At 37.4% G+C, this 18,061-nt stretch overlaps 1 protein-coding gene across 3 annotated transcripts in view; it reads left to right on the plus strand.

The window, feature by feature from the left end:
- The window catches only part of NETO1 (neuropilin and tolloid like 1), a 100,491-nt gene that overhangs the window by 40,018 nt on the left and 42,412 nt on the right, over positions 1 to 18,061 (plus strand). For all 3 annotated transcript variants that reach the window (XM_004280005.3, XM_004280006.3, XM_049697938.1), the window contains exons 5-6: positions 12,574 to 12,615; positions 12,734 to 12,861. In XM_004280005.3, the coding sequence (XP_004280053.1) occupies positions 12,574 to 12,615; positions 12,734 to 12,861 (170 nt within the window). The remainder of the gene's footprint in view (positions 1 to 12,573; positions 12,616 to 12,733; positions 12,862 to 18,061) is intronic.

The following is an 18,061-nucleotide window of genomic DNA, read 5'->3' on the forward strand; positions in this document are numbered from 1 at the left end:
CACTCTCATTTTATTCTCCTCACCTGCTGGTTCACCTCTAAATTCAAGTTCTCCTGGGCCATAAAGTTTGTAACAAATAATGGGAATTAATTATAGCAGGAGTGATTTTCTTCAGATTAACTCATTGTGGGCAGTTTGTCCTGAAGAGTACTATACACTGCTAATTTCAGGTCTTACATTAGGTCTTTGATCCATTTTGAGTTGATTTTTGTATATGTTGTTAGGTTAAGGGTCAGACTGTATTATTTTGCATGTGGAGATACAGTTTTCCCAGCACTGTTTGTTGAAAAGATGGTCCTTTCGCCTTCAAATGCCTTGGCACTCTTGTCAAAAATCATCTGACCACATACGGGAGGACTGACTTCTGCATTTTACATCAGTTCAGCTCAAAAATTATATGCAAAGCACTGCATAAAGGAGGGACCAAGGCAGAGGCTGGCTGAGATTCTGATGCCCTAAGCCTTAGGGCTAAGGTGATAAGGGTTGGGACTGAGATCATAGCAGGCTAGAAAAGGCGGTTGGTAGTGAGAGATTTTACAAAAATACTTGAAAGCTCTTGGTATCTTGCTGATGAAAGAACAGTGTGAAAGAGAGACAAGTTAATTTTGTTTTTGAAGTTTTCAGCTCAGAGAATCATGAGAAGGCTAATGACTGATAAAATGAAAAGTCTAAGGGAATAAAGCTAACGGGATCTCATCAGTCGTACTCTGACTAAACAGGAGAGACCTAATTCTCTCCTTCCAACCTAAAATGTATGATATTGATTTATATTGCTATAGACCATTACTTTGGGAAAACCATGGATTATTTTCACACCTCCTCATGAAATAACTTTAGGTGCCCTTATGCTTGAAAGAAACAGGAGCAAAGGGAATGCAGAGTTAGCAACTGTCTCAATAAAGAGCTGGGTCTTCAACTGTAGTCTAAAGGCAAACAAACTATTTCAGTTTTTATAATGCAACACTATTTTCACAATGACACAAACGTTTTTAAAATACCAGTGGAAAGAAATATCCGTATAGCATTATTAAAAATTCTAAGACATATTTCAATGAACACTTCAAATTGTGCTTGATATAGGCTGAAAATGAACTTAATTCTTACAATCTTTAGGAAATGATAGATTTGGGGGCCGAATGGACCCTGAGAGTCCAGCTCTGTCTGGGGCTCTGGCATCTATAATTCTCCCCAAGATGGAGGTTACATTTTTGAGAAATAACTCTTTCTCAGAGAGGGAGGGGTTTAGGGAGCGCTAGTCTAACTTTCTTAACAAGTGGTTCAAAACTAAGTACCCAGCTCTGATCACCTGTATTCTCAAGTGAAATACTCATTAAAAACACTGGTTTCGGACACTCATTGAAACCTGCAGAATCACTGTGATATGGGGGACATGTGTACCAGGGGGATGAAAAGAGATGTGAGAAATGGAGATGGAAAGATTATGAATTTTTTGTAACTGTTTAATTCCCCCAGACTTAAAATGGACCATGTTACTTGCTAGTGGAGAATGCCAAAAAGTGATGATCTTTTCAGTTTCCAGATAGCTGCATACACCTAGGAGTAGACCTCTGAAACTGCCACTTGCGATATTAGACACACTGCTTTCTTACATGGCTTCATACATATTTAGATCAGCTCAATTTTACTGTTATCTAAAATTTGGATATAATTTTTGAGCTAAATTGACATACAAGGGCTTTTTGTACCTAGTCTATGTTGTTATATATTAAGGGGAAAATGGATATCTGGAAATTTACCAGGTATCCAGCATTATTTGGATGTTTATAAAAATTCAGTAAGAATTATGTTATGACTTTTCTGCAGAAATTTTCCAGCTGATCTCAGGCATTTGAGACAGTGAGATGAGCTTCCCAAAGTTAAATACTTTCTAATAGAAATAATTGCAGTGTGAAGAATATACAATGAAGCTACAGCAATGGTATTTAATTTGTAAATAATGGTTTTAGAACCACAATAATATTTTAGGTATAGAAAAATAATATTTCAGGTATTTCTCATCCATTTTTCACCCAGGAGCTAAAATTCTGAACTGTACATGGACAAGATAGCTTATATTTACACATCACCTTATACTTAGGAAATCTGTATCCTGTACATTATCTAGTTGATATTTGTGAGTCCTCTGCTTTGGACCAAGCCCAGTTGATATTTTTATCCTAATCTCTTAGAAAGAAGCCTTATTGTTGTTACATAATACAAGTTCAACATCATCAAACTTTCTGGTGAATTCTTCTTGATGAAATTAATATTTACCCTACCTTTTGATTTTATATTTTGGGTTTTCTTTTAAGTCCATTTTAATAGGATATCAGTATAGTTTTCCATTTTTTTATTTGACTGGCATATCATTTTGTGCCCTTCTAATCTCAATCTTTCCACATCACCACGCATTGCCCATGGCTTTTATATAAAAGTGTGTGGCCGGGTTTGGGGATTTGAAGAGCAGAAGGATAGCTAGAACTCAAAGATACTGACCTTGGTGAAAGGAGATGAAGGTTGTGACTTAAAGATAAGAACACACTTACGTTTAAAGACACAATGAGGTAACTTCAGCGCCTTGTCCAGACTGGCAGAAATTCAGCCTGTTCAGGTCTTTCCATGGGCTTCTCCGGGATTAATCAGGAGGCGCCTCCTGCGTGCTCCCACACCAATCGATTGCCAACGCCAGCTCTTGGCTTTTCGCATTTGCTCTTCTATTCTAGTCCCGTTATGGCTCTACCTGCCCATGGGCACTGCTAGTGCCTGGTGTAAACACTCTAGTGTCCTTGCCAGGGGCACCCACAGAGGACACTCCCAAAGTTTCCAGTTAGAGGCTCTTCCAGTTCTATGCAGAAGGGGCTGAGGCTCATCAAATTGACTGGAAGCACAAAAGAATCCTGCCTTGAAGCTAAATTTGCTTGGCTTGTACCACGTTATGTGTCCGTCGTATATTTACTTAGCTGTAACTTATAAGGCTTTCTCAGGATATTTGCATTTATATTTTTAAATAAAATTGAGAGAATGTAATATTTTAATAAAATATTTTAATTTTTTCATTTTCAGTGATGTAATTATTTAGCATACAGTGACTTAAGTGGGATGAAAGATACTGATGTAGGATAATGCCATTCCTCACCACGCACACATACAACTTGCGGTGCCCCCCGTGCTTTCAATTCTTGGCATATCAGAGCCAGGAGGATTCTGTTCCTCTGCAGCCATGTGCTACACGTGCTGGCTCAGGTTCCAAAACAATTAGTTATTCCCAGACTCTCAAATTGCTCTCATGAAGTAATTTCCTGTTCTGACTCTTCTAGGCATAAAACCTCAGGTCCAGTATCATACTACCTGCCAAAATATTTACCCTAAGCCCTTCTGTGGTCAATGTTCCACCCTTCCTCCTGATTGCCAGACAATACTTGCTGTGCATGTCAAAAAACGTGAACAGGTAATTGAGAAGGGAGTAAATGGGAAGTAATGGATAGAGAGAGGAGGACATTGGAGGCGTTTTAGTCACTAACAGTGCTGGCACCGCAGCTGTGCCGGCAAAAAATGTCCATTAAGTCAGTTCTAGTGAAGAAGGTGGTTCAGAAGATGGACGCATTTATTTGTGGTTTCACGTGATTTAGGAAGTCCTTATGAAGCTGGATCTGGCCTCTGTACCATGACACCGAATTAAATCTTGGAGACAGAGTTTTGGGTGAAATAGAAAAGAATAGCTTTATTGCTTTGAAAGGCACAGGGGGCCACAGCAGGCTCACGCCCTCCAAACTGCGTGTCCCGACCTGGAGGGGGTAGTGAGAAGCTTTAGAGGAATGGTTCAAAGAGGGCGTGGTCAGCTTGTGGACATTGTTCTGATTGGTTGGTGGTGAGGTAATGGGGAGTCAGCATCATCAGCCTTGTGCTTCCAACTCTCTGGGGTCTACAGGCTTGCGGGCAGCATACCGTTAACTCCTCCCACGTGGCAGGGGTTTCTGTATCTGCAAAACAGCTCAAAGATATTGGTCTGTGTATCCCTTTTTAGGGCGAACCAGGACCCTGCCCCAAGGCTGCACTATTTTTTCTTTGACTGTTCCTCCCTGGTCTCTGCATCCCCTCCCTTCCTTAATTAGCAACTGTTTGGACCTGCTCCTTGGAACTCAGGGAAGATCAGGGAGGCTGAATGAAGCCCATTTCCTGTAATCCAGAAATGGGGGACACAGAAAGGCTTTTGTGCCCAGGAGATCCCGCTCAGTATCACTTACTGGATGAATGAATAAGGGCATTCTGAGAGAATTTGGTGGCAGGGGAGCGGTTTTCTAATAATCAGTCAAGAACTTCCCTGGTTTCCTTTGAACAGAAAATTTAATATATTCTCTGATAGCTAATTCAAATATACAAACACCAGTTTTGGATGATCTAGTTTTTTAAAAATTGTCTTTATTATTCTTTTGGTCTTCTGACGATTTCTTCTTCCCTCCTTCCCTCAAGGTTTTTCTCTATTCTGTATAGTAGATACGTATTTTCTGCATAGAATAATAGTATTGCCTTGTGACTATCAAGAACAGACATTGTAAAAGCCTATTTAATACGAACACAAGCAAAGTCCAGCACCAGCATCTGTGCATTCATTTCATAAGAAAGAATATATTTTCTCAATATATTTAGAATTATGAATACAAGTATCTTGAGGAAACATAATATATTTCAGCTAAGTAAATAAAATAAGGAAGCAATACATCTCTACAGGCCATGCAAATGTCAATAATATTTTATGGGGCTTGCAAGCTTCCCTCCTAAAATTCTCATAAGTTTTGATTTCTAAAACTCATATATGAATAAATTTTATGTTAAACTAGAAAAAAGAAGTCATGGTATGTAAACTCTATGCCAGCATTAAGACCCTTAGGGAGGCAAACTCAGTATGAAGCTGTAATTGTCATAGATATCAGTAATCCTTTAAAAGAGGCTTAAAATAATTGTGCTATGAATTTTGTACTAGAAAGATGTTTCTTCTAGAGAAGAGTGAAATAAATTGGATTAGTAACATACTATGATGATGCAAGCTATCTTAGTACTGCGCTGTCAAGTCTTTGTTTTTGTTTTTTTGCAATCGATTTTTCAAACAGCATCTTAAATTCAGTTAACCGATTTCCAAAACCACAAACAGTGCTTTTCAATCTTGACTAGGAAGCAAGGTGTCGACAGTGATGGACTGAAGGCAGGTAAAATAGGACAGGAAAGTACCCATTGAAGTGGACAGTTAGTTTTGATGCAAAAGCTGATTTAATAAAGATACGCGTACAGACATTACAGGCTTTCAAAAGTAAGCAGAGATGAGAAGTGGAGACGTTAGGAGCTCATGACATAATTCAGGATGTGTGAGATGGTGGAAATTTGATGAAAATATTGATTATCTTTCTCTAAGACTAGCCCGTCAGGTGGTTGAGCTGTGCATTGCAAACATATTAAAGTATCAAAGTTGATTTCTATAATCAGAGGGTTTTGCAGGTATAGTTACATGGCCACATCAGGCAATTACATTTTCCCATAACTGTTCTAGCAACGCTACTGTGCTCTGTGGTATAACGACACACTTGTGCTATAAAAGCCTAAACCAGGGGGCTTCCCTGGTGGCGCAGTGGTTGAGAGTCCGCCTGCCGATGCAGGAGTCACGGGTTCATGCCGCGGAGCGGCTGGGCCCGTGAGCCATGGCCGCTGAGCCTGCGCGTCCGGAGCCTGTGCTCCGCAACGGGAGAGGCCACAACAGTGAGAGGCCCGCGTACCAAAAAAAAAAAAAAAAAAAGCCTAAAACCAGCATCTTGATTTTAGCTAAGAAAAATATGTTTCAGAACTACTTAGTGATTTGCTCAAAGTTTTAGGTTTTGGATCAGAGCAAGTTTATTTTCCTAAAGTTGTTGAACCCCCGTTTTGTTCATTTGTAAAATGAAGATGCCTCTGATTTTGATTTAGTCATAATCTAATCAGATAAACAATAATTTACTGAAAGTCCAACTACAATGTGGCTAGCATTGTGGAAATTTCCTTGGAATAGAAAATAAATGAATTGCACAGTCCTGAGTTAATAAATTGTAAGTTAGATTTTTGTTGGGAGAAGGCATTTACCCATAATTCAAAGATGGCGTTCATTCAGGCAGAAGTTCTGAAATATTTTGGTCTCAAAAGCCCTATCTTCTTTTTTTTTTTTTTTTTTTTTTCGGTACGCGGGCCTCTCACTGTTGTGGCCTCTCCCATTGCAGAGCACAGGCTCCGGACGCGCAGGTTCAGCAGCCATGGCTCACAGGCCCAGCCGCTCCGCGGCACGTGGGATCTTCCCGGACCGGGGCACGAACCCGTGTCCCCTGCGTCGGCAGGCGGGCTCGCAACCACTGCGCCACCAGGGAAGCCCAGCCCTATCTTCTTTTAAAAAAATACTGAAGACCTCAAAATGCTTCAGCTTATTTAGCTATATCATTCAATATTTATCATATTAGACATTTAAAGTGATAAAATTTTAAATAGCTATTTATTAATTCATAGAAAAATTACCCTGAAAACCAATTATGTGTTAACATAAAGCATACTTAAAAAAACTGATTAAAGTGAACATATCTATTAATAAACATTAAAATAATAATTAGGGGAATTACATTGTTTCACATTTTTGTAAATCTAATGTCTAGTTTATTAGGGGACAGCTAGATTCTCACATGTGCCTCTGCATTACATCTTTGCAGTGTGTTCTTATGGTTGAAGTATAGGAAGAAAATTCAGCCTCACAGAGAAATGTAGTTGGAAAAGGGAGGAGTGTTTTCATAGCCTTTTCAGATGGATACTAGCGCAAACCTCAAAAAGTGATAGTTTCTTAAAGGTTAGTTGCAATGGGGAATGTGAAACTATATCGATGGAGTTTTTGTATTCTGTTAACATTAACATCTATTAATGTATTTTGCTCTTCAAATGCCTCTTTTACCCATGCATAGTTATTTAACACCAAACATCACTAGATGACAGTTATTGGATCACAGGTATATGCTGCTCTTCCAAATACGAACATATTTCATTATTCGATGTCAAAAAGCACACTTGTTCACATAAACAACAATCACATTGAAAAATTATTTAAGTATGAGGAACTGTCAGATACACAGTGATGGATACATTTTTGTTTGATCGGAGGTGGAATTTTATCTTTGGCAGCAAATATTTTCAATTTGTTTCCCTTAAAGTCAAAAGATTCACTATGTTCTTCCTGCAGAAAAGTCAGCAGATTCACTGCGTTCTTCCTGCGGAAAAGATATGTATTCAAAATGTTACATTTTTAAAAATTAGCAGTTTTGAGTGCCTCATCAAGGAGACTTTAAAGGAAAATTGTTTTTTTTACCCCCGAGAATGCATGGAGATGAATTATACAATGACTACTAACAGCTGAGGTTTGGTGCCATTGTCTTGATTCGGGATAAAGCATCAGCAGTTTTATTCACCACTGCCTTTGCACTATCAATGCAACTGTCAACACAGATGTTTCAGTATGTCATAAGATTTAAAAGTCATCCAACATTTGGATATTTCAGTACTTCTTGCATTTGTTGCCAAGCATTCGCATGAAAGAAGATCTGTGATGATTGGTCCATGCTGACACTGAACGAATTCAAGGAAAATAAGCAAGCTTAGCCATGTCTGTACATCTGTCTATCTGTTAGACAAAAGTGAGGTTCTGTAGAAAGATATTAACTCTGTTTCCTTGTTTAAAGCTAAAACTTTCTATCAGCAAGTTACTATATGGTTGGAAAGCAACGGTGTCCTGGGTTTGTCTTTTTTTTTTTTTAACTACTTTTCAACCAGTAGACATTCAGCAATGGCAGCTGACTAAAGGCATTGCTTTATTAGTTTCTCAGGTCTTATGTGTGCTTCTCCAGCCAATACAATACAATAACCTACTTTGTAACATGTTTCAGTGACTGTCATTTTTAATTTGAAAAGTGTAACAAATGACTTTTACCTTTTGATTTTGTTTTGTTTTGCAATATTATTTTTTGTTTATTCAAAATTTTCGCAGATAAAAAGTTATATGTAATAACTATCTAATTATATAACATTATCTCATATACTTTTACAACTATTATATTAACATGTGTTATTTCACCATAAAATAAAAAAATATTATTATTTTTTTAATATTTAAAGACTCATTGTAGACCTTTATTAGGAAAATTAGAAGACTTGCTTTCTCAACCCAACTGCACAGTTTAACATCTAATGATGCTGAAAATGAAATTGGAATAACAGAGTTCTCTGACTCATGGAAGTGAAGGATCTACTCCAGAGAAAATGAACTAAACTCTAAATAAGAAACAAAAGTATAATGAAATCTGTTCTTTCCCAGGCTTCAGAGATGTTAACATTTAACTGACTGTTATGCAATAGGACATTTTTGAATGGTATTATTGCATCTGTTCAGTTGTGGCATAATTTTGAGGTCGATCATTAAGGAAAAAGAACTGAATTTTTCAACCATAAATGTGATGAACTCTTTAAAATCCGAAAATTAGCTGTTATAGCTTTCAAACTAGATATGCAAAAGCCACCAAAGCATCTTACAAGGTAAATTGTCACAGTGACTGGAGAGGACACACAATACTGAGAGAATTTTAGCTTTTAAAGAGCATATTAATGTCTACATTTAAAATATTCAATACTTCCCAAACAATTATTTGTCTCAAAATAATGTTGCGATCAAACTGTCACAATAAAACTACCAGAAAGTATTTTTCTTCCTAAATCACAATAGGGCAAATTATTGACATCAATGAGACTGAAGGAAAGATAGCTTTTGTCTTCTTCTCATTTCTTATGCGAAGCTTTTTCATTTGATTCAGAGTAGATTTCTCCTTTCCATAAATAAGAGACCGCTTTGAAATATCAGTTTCATTCTTTTCTCCAACTTTGGATATAGACAGTGTAATGGTGATGGAGAAAGTGAGGCTTAGTCTCCTCCATCTCTGACAAATGTCCATCCTTCACAGTAAGAAACCTATATTATAAATATATTTTATTTCGTGGGAAATACTGTTAAATTTCATAATACTTACACTTTTATCTATGTGTGTGTATTTATAAAATAGGACAGAGAAATGTACTAATTCTAGCTGTGCTTCCATGTAGGCTCAAGACAAAATTCAAGATTTCAAAACTAGAACGTATTGGACAAAAATGGGGTTACAGGGATTATAGCAGGGAAAATTAAAGATAACATGTCATTTTAGTAGGATTATGAAATACTTTAGCCTTTGGGTCTCATGAAAGGGTCTCATGGACCCTAGGGGCCCTTGACCATAACTTCAGCCTTGAACAACGCTGGGTTAGGGGAATAATAGCTGTAATAACAACAACAAACAATCTAAAACCTCAGTAATTTCACATTATTAAAGTTTACTACTGCTTGCTCATTTAGCCTAATCAGGAAAAGGCTGTACTCCACACATTCATTTAGGAATTGGAGCAGATGGGGTTCTACGTTGTCAATGTCTGCCTTCTGAGGTTGACCAGGGGAGAAAGTGGGAGTGGATAATTTTTTCAAGAAGTTTTTATGAGCCCAGCCTTCAAGTAAACTTCAACGCTTTGTCCACATTTCATTAGACATGGTATCCTCAGTTGCAAGGGAGGCTGGAAACATAGTCAGCTGTGTGCCAGGAAGAAAAAGATGCAGGTTTAGTAAATAGGAGGTCAGTCTTGAATATAGCACCTAATTTGATAGATTTCCTGTGAGAGCCTCTGAATTGGAAAAGTGTAGGTATAAAGCATTGTACATATGTCAACAATATAAGAAAATCACGTCGGTGTAATGTAATTTCAATAACATTCAATAACATTTATTGTGCATGCATTATGTCCAAGCAGTGCCCTTGGTCCTGGATAAAGGGAGGAAGAATAGACGTAAAGGCCCTTGTAGAGCGTACTTCCTTATATGGGAGTAGGTGGTCAATAAAAAGCTAACAACTGGCAAAATAATTGTGATAAAAGAAACCATGAAGGGAGAAAAGAAAGTGGGAGTCAAAGAAAATGGGAGTCAATGACCCTTGGAGAGGGTCATCCAGAAGACCTTTCCTCAGAGATATTTGAGCCAAGAACTGAAGGATGAGAAGGATTCACAGGTGCAGAGCCCTGGGGAGAGATACTGAGGACAGAGAAAAGAGCAAGGTCAAATTGCGGAGGATGAGAACAGCCTAGAACGTTGTAGAAATAGAAAGGGTCCATGTGTTTTGAGAGGAAAGAGCAGAGGTTAGCAGCCTAGGGTATGTTGGCCCAGGTGGTCTGGGGCAAGAACACACAGGACTTTATAGTCCATTACAGAGAGTTGTGGCTTTAACTTAAGGGCAATGGAAAGCCAGGTGCATTTCATGATTTGATTTGTATTTCTAAAAGTTTATTCAGGTTGCTTAGTGGAGAATAGATTTGGGGAGCTGTAGAGTAGTAGATGACTATTAAGTCCAAGGTCATTGTGCTTCTGCATAATAATGTATGTCATTGCCCTGGACACCCTGAAGCAATAAGTCAATCTCAATATTCTTAAATTCAGTGTAGGCTGTTTTTAAAAATTATGTCGTTTATTTTCTGTCATTTATTTTACAGCTCGTAGGGGCCATGTGTTATCGTGATTGTGACATTACTGGTGCCTAATTCAAATGGAATTGCAGAAATGATTTTTTCCTAAAGATTTTTTTTTAAACAATCAGTGCTCTCACCATTAATACAATGGCAAAAATACATTTTCAATTCTCAGAACTGGAATTTCTCTCAACGTTGTCTAGCATGAGTTATAAAAATGACAAATCTTCGCCTTCAAGCTAGAGAAGAAAATACTAACTACATTCCCACAAGAATCATAGCAACAGCCATGCAAGGCTGAAGCGTTCTCATCAAAAAGGAGATAGTGAGTAGCAATGCTGACCATTATGAAAAGCAGTAAAAAGGATATAATAAAGAATCCAGATAACTGAGGTAGGCAAGCTTGGTGGGTGGGTCTCTTCAATACCAATAAAAGTGCTTAACCGTGACAGCCAATCTGAGTAATTCTATACAAAACTGTTCTTTTCTTGTACATAGTAGGTATTACATATACATTTCTTGAAAGAATAACCAAATATCCATTGATTTAGATGAAGGAAAAAAATCTCTGCCAGGAGGAGGCCTGACCCAAGTAGACTATGTTGTCCTCATTTCTGTTTCTTTCATGGATGTTGCATACAGGTATTTCTTTCTGTCTTTCTTTTCCAAAAAAGCAAAAGAACTGTTTTCAAAACAGTTATACAAAGGAATTTGTATCTTGATTCAAAATTTATTACCACTGGTATTCTACTAGTGTCCTGCAATAAAGTGAGTCTAAGTAGGTGATGTAACTAAATTGTAGGGGGGCCAATCCAGGACTTTCAGATTCAACAGATCAGCGCACATTGCTGTTTAAAAACAAACACACAAAAAATTAAATATTTTCTTTAGTAGAAAAAACAAAAAACCTGTAGTGACGATAAGTACCCTGGTAAAATCAGCCTGCGGTTATGGATTTGGTGCGTTCACACGCACAGATGCACTAGGAAGCACACTTAGGTACACACGGACATACACGCACCCATGGTCTTAATATCCAGGACTAATTCTATCCAGGAAGAGTGCTACCCTTTCATATTTCAGCCCTAGACCATTATTGAGTGGTGTCTTATGAAACATTTCTAACTTTGTAAGATTTTTGATTTATCACTAATACCCTAGTAGCAAAAAGTAATTAAAATTCACAATCATCTTTTATATTGAATACCATGTGTCTCCAAGATAAATCATAGCCTCTGATGCTCTCACCCATAAATAAGAGAAAATCAGTTCAAAGTAACTGAGATTATAGGGATGTGTATTGTTTCAAAAGAGCAAGAAGCCCAGAGAAGTGCAACTCCAGGCGAGGTGAGTACAGTGCCCCAGTGATATTCTTAAGGACTCACGGTTCTCCATGGTTCTATTCTGCTCATCATAAGAGTCAGCATTTTCTTACCTTAGCATCTGTCAACATCACAAGTTGCCCACCACACATGGTCCCAAAGGCGCCAACACAAACATGACCACAACTTGAGCTGGGAAAACTGTATGCCTTATGTCTATTTATTATCAAGGAAAACGTTCTCAGAAGCCCTCAAGTAGGCTCACTTTTATGTTACGCTGGCTGTAATCAGACAAAATAATTGTATCTAGAAGAGATGGAAGTTTACCCAAACCTTGAATTATCTATGGATACATTTTACAAAAACATCTGTTGTCTGATTATAAAGAAAATGAGTAAGATTTTTACTTGGTTATTAGATGAAGTAATGACATGGGGAGGTTTTTTAAAATGGCTTCTTGATAAAAAGCCTGTAGTAATAATATTACATTATGTAAATTAACATTTCAGTCTTAACATTATCATGCACTTTCTATTTAATCATTTAATTTCCCCTCGTATGTTTTATAAGGCACATTCCTGAATAATTTAATGGTATCTTACTCAACCTCATTTTAAGTCATAAATGCAGAATAAGACTAATTGTCTTTTTCTCAATTTTTAAGATCCTGACTTTAAGGACCTTGGAGTTTTGAAACCATTACCAGGTTGGTAAAAGAGATATTTAATACCGTTCAGAGGCCTTTGTTTTCTGCTATGATATATACTTTCGGTTTATTACTCAAGCTCCATTTTTGTATGTTTGTTTGGCATTTCGTTATTTAGTGTGTGAGTTTGAGATGGGCGGCCCTGAAGGCATTGTGGAGTCTATACAAATTATGAAGGAAGGCAAAGCTTCTGCTAGCGAGGCCGTTGATTGCAAGTGGTACATCCGAGCACCTCCACGATCCAAGGTCAGTCTCAAGATGAAATGCAGGTTTGACAGTTGGCCTGCCAAGTGTCTCCAGCGTGCACTGCTTTGAACCAACTGGACATGCTTCGTTCATTTCAGAGTGCAATCATAAGCTATCATTTTCTTTTAGTTTTGAATTGCAAATCGCCTTCCTCTCTTTAATGTAACTTTCAAGGTCATAAATAATATGGAGAGGATGTTGGAGAGCTCATCGGATAACCTGGATAAGAGACTCTGCGGTAAATCTACCTCTCTGAAAAGTGCATTGAAATGTCACATATAAGCTATGGTTCTGAGCATAACTTATGTCCTTATTGTCAGTATCTGTAGTTTACTTGCTTTTTAACCTAAAATCATATCTATGGAAGAAATTGTCCAGGGCTCACAAAGTCATGTGTCTCTGGAATATAAAATAAACCTACAATAGGGCTGAGGGACAGACAGTGGTGATCAGGACCATGAAAAAGAGACAGCAGGTCCTTAACTGCCTGTTAAACTCCTTGATGATCCTCATGAGAAAATGTTGGTCCAGCATCACCAAGTCCTCCATTTTCTTCATAATATGCCCAAAATCTAGATTTTATGTTGATTACCTTGATTTTTTTTAATTTTATTTTTTGGCCATGCTGCACAACGTGTGGGATCTTAGATCCCCGACCAGTGATCAAACGCGCATCCCCTGCAGTGGAAGCGTGGCGTCTTAACCACTGGACTGCCAGGGAAGTCCCTGATTACCTTGATTTTTAAATGTTGACGATAAATTTTAAAAGTGGGAAACATTAGACGCATTAAACTAAATATATTGTGGGCCAGATTCAGACTCAGATCACTGTTTTGGAAACACTTGTTTAGAACAACCCCATTCATTCTATTATGGATGTATCTTAAGAAATATTGGGATGAGTAATTTTGTGCCAGTAGCCGTCACAGGTTTAGAGTGTCTATTATTTGCTTATTCTCCCTTTATTGTCATCCTTCATTTATAGAATATAGTTACAACCAAGCTTTACTGATTTATTAGATTTGGAGTTGCCCATTTATTGAGGTTGAAACAGTTTGTTATTTAATTAATTGACTTAGTGATGCTATAAACTCTGAAGCACTGTGCTGAGGAAATGAAAAATGACGCTGTCTTCCTGTTTCCAGTTTAATCCGTAGACAACTATGTGTCAAAATAATCCATGGAATATGACAAGATCATTATGGCATTTATAAGGTGTAGTAGAGTGAGGGAAAGGACCACATATAGCTGGTGAGGAGAATCAAGGGTGGAATCAAATTGCATTGCAGGGCGTCCTCTGAATCTTAATGAGAAATGGTGCTGTCAGGTAGACGAGGTGGGAAAGACTCTCCATGTAGAGCGAATAGCATCTGGAAGGTCATAGGATCATAAGAGAGCATGCTTTTTCAGGAATTAAAGGAACTGCATGTGACCAAATGAAAGCAGAACTACGGAGGTGAGTGGTTACGCCGAAGGGCTCTGTCCATTCCCCTAAACAGCCCAGATTTATCCTGAGTGCATTAGTGATACATGGAAGAGTGTGAAACAGGAAAGTGATGTGATCAGATCTGCAGTTTTGAAGAACAGATAGATTTTCCCTGTCTAGAAAAGACAGAGATGTTAACACCTCAAGCTATAGATACAAAAGAATTTGGTGGCTGGATATTTAGGATGAGGGAAAAATAAAACTCATGTCTGAGGGAGTTGGTATTTCAGGAAGTATTTTTGTCCTTCTTCACTTGATTGCCCGTGAATATGTCTTTGGGGTTCGCATATAATTTGGAAGTGTGGAACACTTTCCCCAAACTTCTGGTTATGGAGATTCAGACCATGGTCCAGGTTCCAGCTTTGCCACTGCAGGTCTCTTTGCATCTGAACAAGTCTTTAAAAAGTTAATTGCATTATGAAGAAAGACACAGTGATTCCTCCTTCAAAAAAAATCCAAGGCTACTGGTGACATAAAACCCAACCCACTACAAAGATAATGTGAGAGCTAGATTGCAGTTGATTATGCTCCCTTACATAATCTGTGGGTTCACATGTGCTATTTATTTTCCTTAAACTCTATGAGTGAAAGATTTTATAGATTTTTTTCCAACAGGGAATATTTGAGTCCCACCTCATGGTCATAACTAGCACCTTTGTCACCTCAGTGTCAAAGAGACAGTTTCTATGGCATTGCAAACACACAACCATTTCCTTCCAGCTGGTGAATAGACTGTCTTCTGTACAATTGCAGAACAACAATACCCAGTGTACCTGCCTGTTACAGAATTTGGCATTCTGTGACCCAAAGGGGAAACCGCCTGCAGAGCTGGACAAAGCCGCCTGCAGAGCTGGCTCTATTGTGACAGACTTTCTCTGTTAAATTAAAGGTTAGGGGATAGGAAGTGGCTTTGAATAACTGTCGAGAAAAGCAAGAACTGGAGATGACAGCCTATGTGGGCTTTCTATTTATATGGAGTTCCTAGCAGCCTCGGAGAACAGACTATCAAAGCGCAAGTTAAACCTGAAATGGCTCATGTGAATATTTGAATGATAACTAGTGACGGAAACATATTACACAATGAAAGTGCAAAATAGCTTACTGGGGTTCTATTAAAATTTACATCAAGTGTGTATTCCTTCTCAGCCTCTTCACAAACAGAAAATACAATATCTGATATTTCCTTTGTTTGAGAATTGTAATACGGATGATCGCCTTTAATTAGAATGTGATTAACCCAGATTTCTTAGAAACTGGAATACCAGAGCCAGAAAGAAAGTTGGAAATACGTTACTGATGTGTCCTTTAACAGATGAATACGTTGAGTCAGGATAGTGAAGTTGGTTAACGATGGGATGTCGAAATATGCCTCTGTAAGCAACGCTTTGGTTTTCATACAGATTCTAGAGCAAGGGTGGTAGGAGAGTATTATGGTGTCTAGTTCTGGATCTGGTCCAGGAAAGAATCATTAGAGAAGAATGTTGGATGAGCCCATCGTGGTAACAATGTCAATTTCATGAAGGCTGCGACTTATTTCTCTCTAGATACCCAGTACCAAGAAAAATCTGTCATTCAGTTAAAACTCGTGGAAAAAATAAACTGATGTATACATATCTAGAAAAATGGACATGGTGACAATCTTCAAGCATATGAAGAACTGTTAGGAGACAGAAATAAGAGGATAAGGCTTAATCTGCATGTTTTCAAGTACTGCAATTTATTTGTATGCTTGAATCTAGAGAAATATTCAATATAAAGAAGGTTTTTGTTTTTTATTTTAATAATGGAGATGCCCAAAGATCAAATGAGATTCCATGGGAGGAATCCAAGTAAAATTTGGCAGGGATTTTATATAATAATTAAAAAGTCAAGTAATTTTTTGGCATAGATAATATTAAACTCCTTTTAAGACCCAAACTTGATGAATCTATGATAAGTAGCTGCTTAAATATTTGATTAGTTAGTAAAAGGGCTGAAGCCAGTTCTCCGTGTCCTGACTCGAAGTCCAGTGTGATGTCACAAAACCACACTATTTGGGGAAATTGTCAAATTTGTTCAGACAAGAAAATAAATAAATCAAAAGACTTTTAAAAGTGTATACATGAAGATAATTAATTTAATGATTAAGGTCTTGGGAGAATAAAACTAGCTTTTATTAATTACCCATCATTTAAAACTTCAAATTAATTTTTAAATGTTACTTAATTCAAAATACTTTGATTAAAATTAGGATAGAAAACAGAAAAACTTGACAAATACAATAAATCAATCTTTTATAGTGAAGTTGAGTTTTCAGCCTCATATGACCTTAGCAAAAAAACACAGTCCAGCTCACCAATATTTCTAACCTATAGATAATATATGGGCATTGTTTGAAGCTGCTCAGTTTGTGGTAATTTGTTATGGGATCAAGGAGAAAATTAATGCAACAGGCAAAGGGTAGCAACAATAATTGTTGACAATGATAAGTTTAGGGATTCTAAAGATTGAGTCTGCTCTTATTATCTCCAAAATGAAAATAAAAATTGGGTAAACAGATTGAAAATCTTAACTGATTAGATAACTACTAATGTTATGGTTCAACTTTGTTTTTAAATGAAATCTCAGTTTTGTAGCATCAGATTTTGGAGGGTTACTCAGATGGACCTGAAATATTTTGATACTTGTCTGTGCATGCCAGAAAACCATTTTAATATGGCTGTATCTGGGTGTGTTGTGTGGGGTGTGTGTTTTTTCAACAGTATGATGTTCTGGTTTTTTCCTCCAAATAAAGTGCTACCCTCTAAATTCATGGGATATTCTATCTAAAATTATAAGGCCTGGCAAGTCCAGCCACAAATAAAAAGCAACCACAGAAATCCTGGGTTACACGCTTTTTAGAATGTAGCTTTAGTTATCAAAGTGTAAAGCAATATGGAAACCATGGTTAACGTTTTTCAGACTGTGGTGTATTTAATTTGTATTTATCATGGAGAAAACGTTTCTGGCAAATCTTAAATAATTGCGCCAAACATTGTTTGTATTTTGCATATCATTGTGACATGAGAGGAGAGAGCCGGTTGAATGGTTGGTATTACACGTTTGTAAGTATATTAACTTAGTAAATTGTTAGCTAGATTTACTTGCTTTAAGTATACGAAAGGGATTCTGCTGTCTACATTAGTGTGATTTGGAAGACAGATATCACTAGAAATTGTTTATGTGTTCTGAAGCCTCCCACGTCCTATTCAATAAATCATTTTGTCAGCTCCAACTCTTTGTGATTGATTAGAAAGAAGAATGCCTCAAAATGATTCACGGAGAGGAGATTGTAATCTGACTATTTTACTGGAGTTATATATGATTCTGTTTATCACTTTCTCTTTTCTTCAGCAGAGAGACTAACGCGCTTTCTGTGGTTTTCTACCTTAAGTGAAAACATTGTCATATGGCATTCTTCCCCTTAGTGATATTACGGCACAAGGTTTAAGCTGATGAGATGTCATCTAAATCCTAATGTAGGGAGGGTTTTTATATGATATATACTATAGCTAGTGTGGGAAAACTTGAGCACTTTTCTGGCTAATGGCATTTGGCTTTTGCAGCAACAGCTCTGTGCCCAGTAAAGCTAATACCCACTGGAATATTTTATTTTTTTTAAACTATTAAAAAAAATTTTCAACGATTGAATGCTTCAGAAGTGAATATATAAAATCTAGTGACTGTAATCGTTCA

The sequence above is a fragment of the Orcinus orca genome, chromosome 15 (genome assembly GCF_937001465.1).
Source record: "Orcinus orca chromosome 15, mOrcOrc1.1, whole genome shotgun sequence".
Taxonomy (NCBI): domain Eukaryota; kingdom Metazoa; phylum Chordata; class Mammalia; order Artiodactyla; family Delphinidae; genus Orcinus; species Orcinus orca.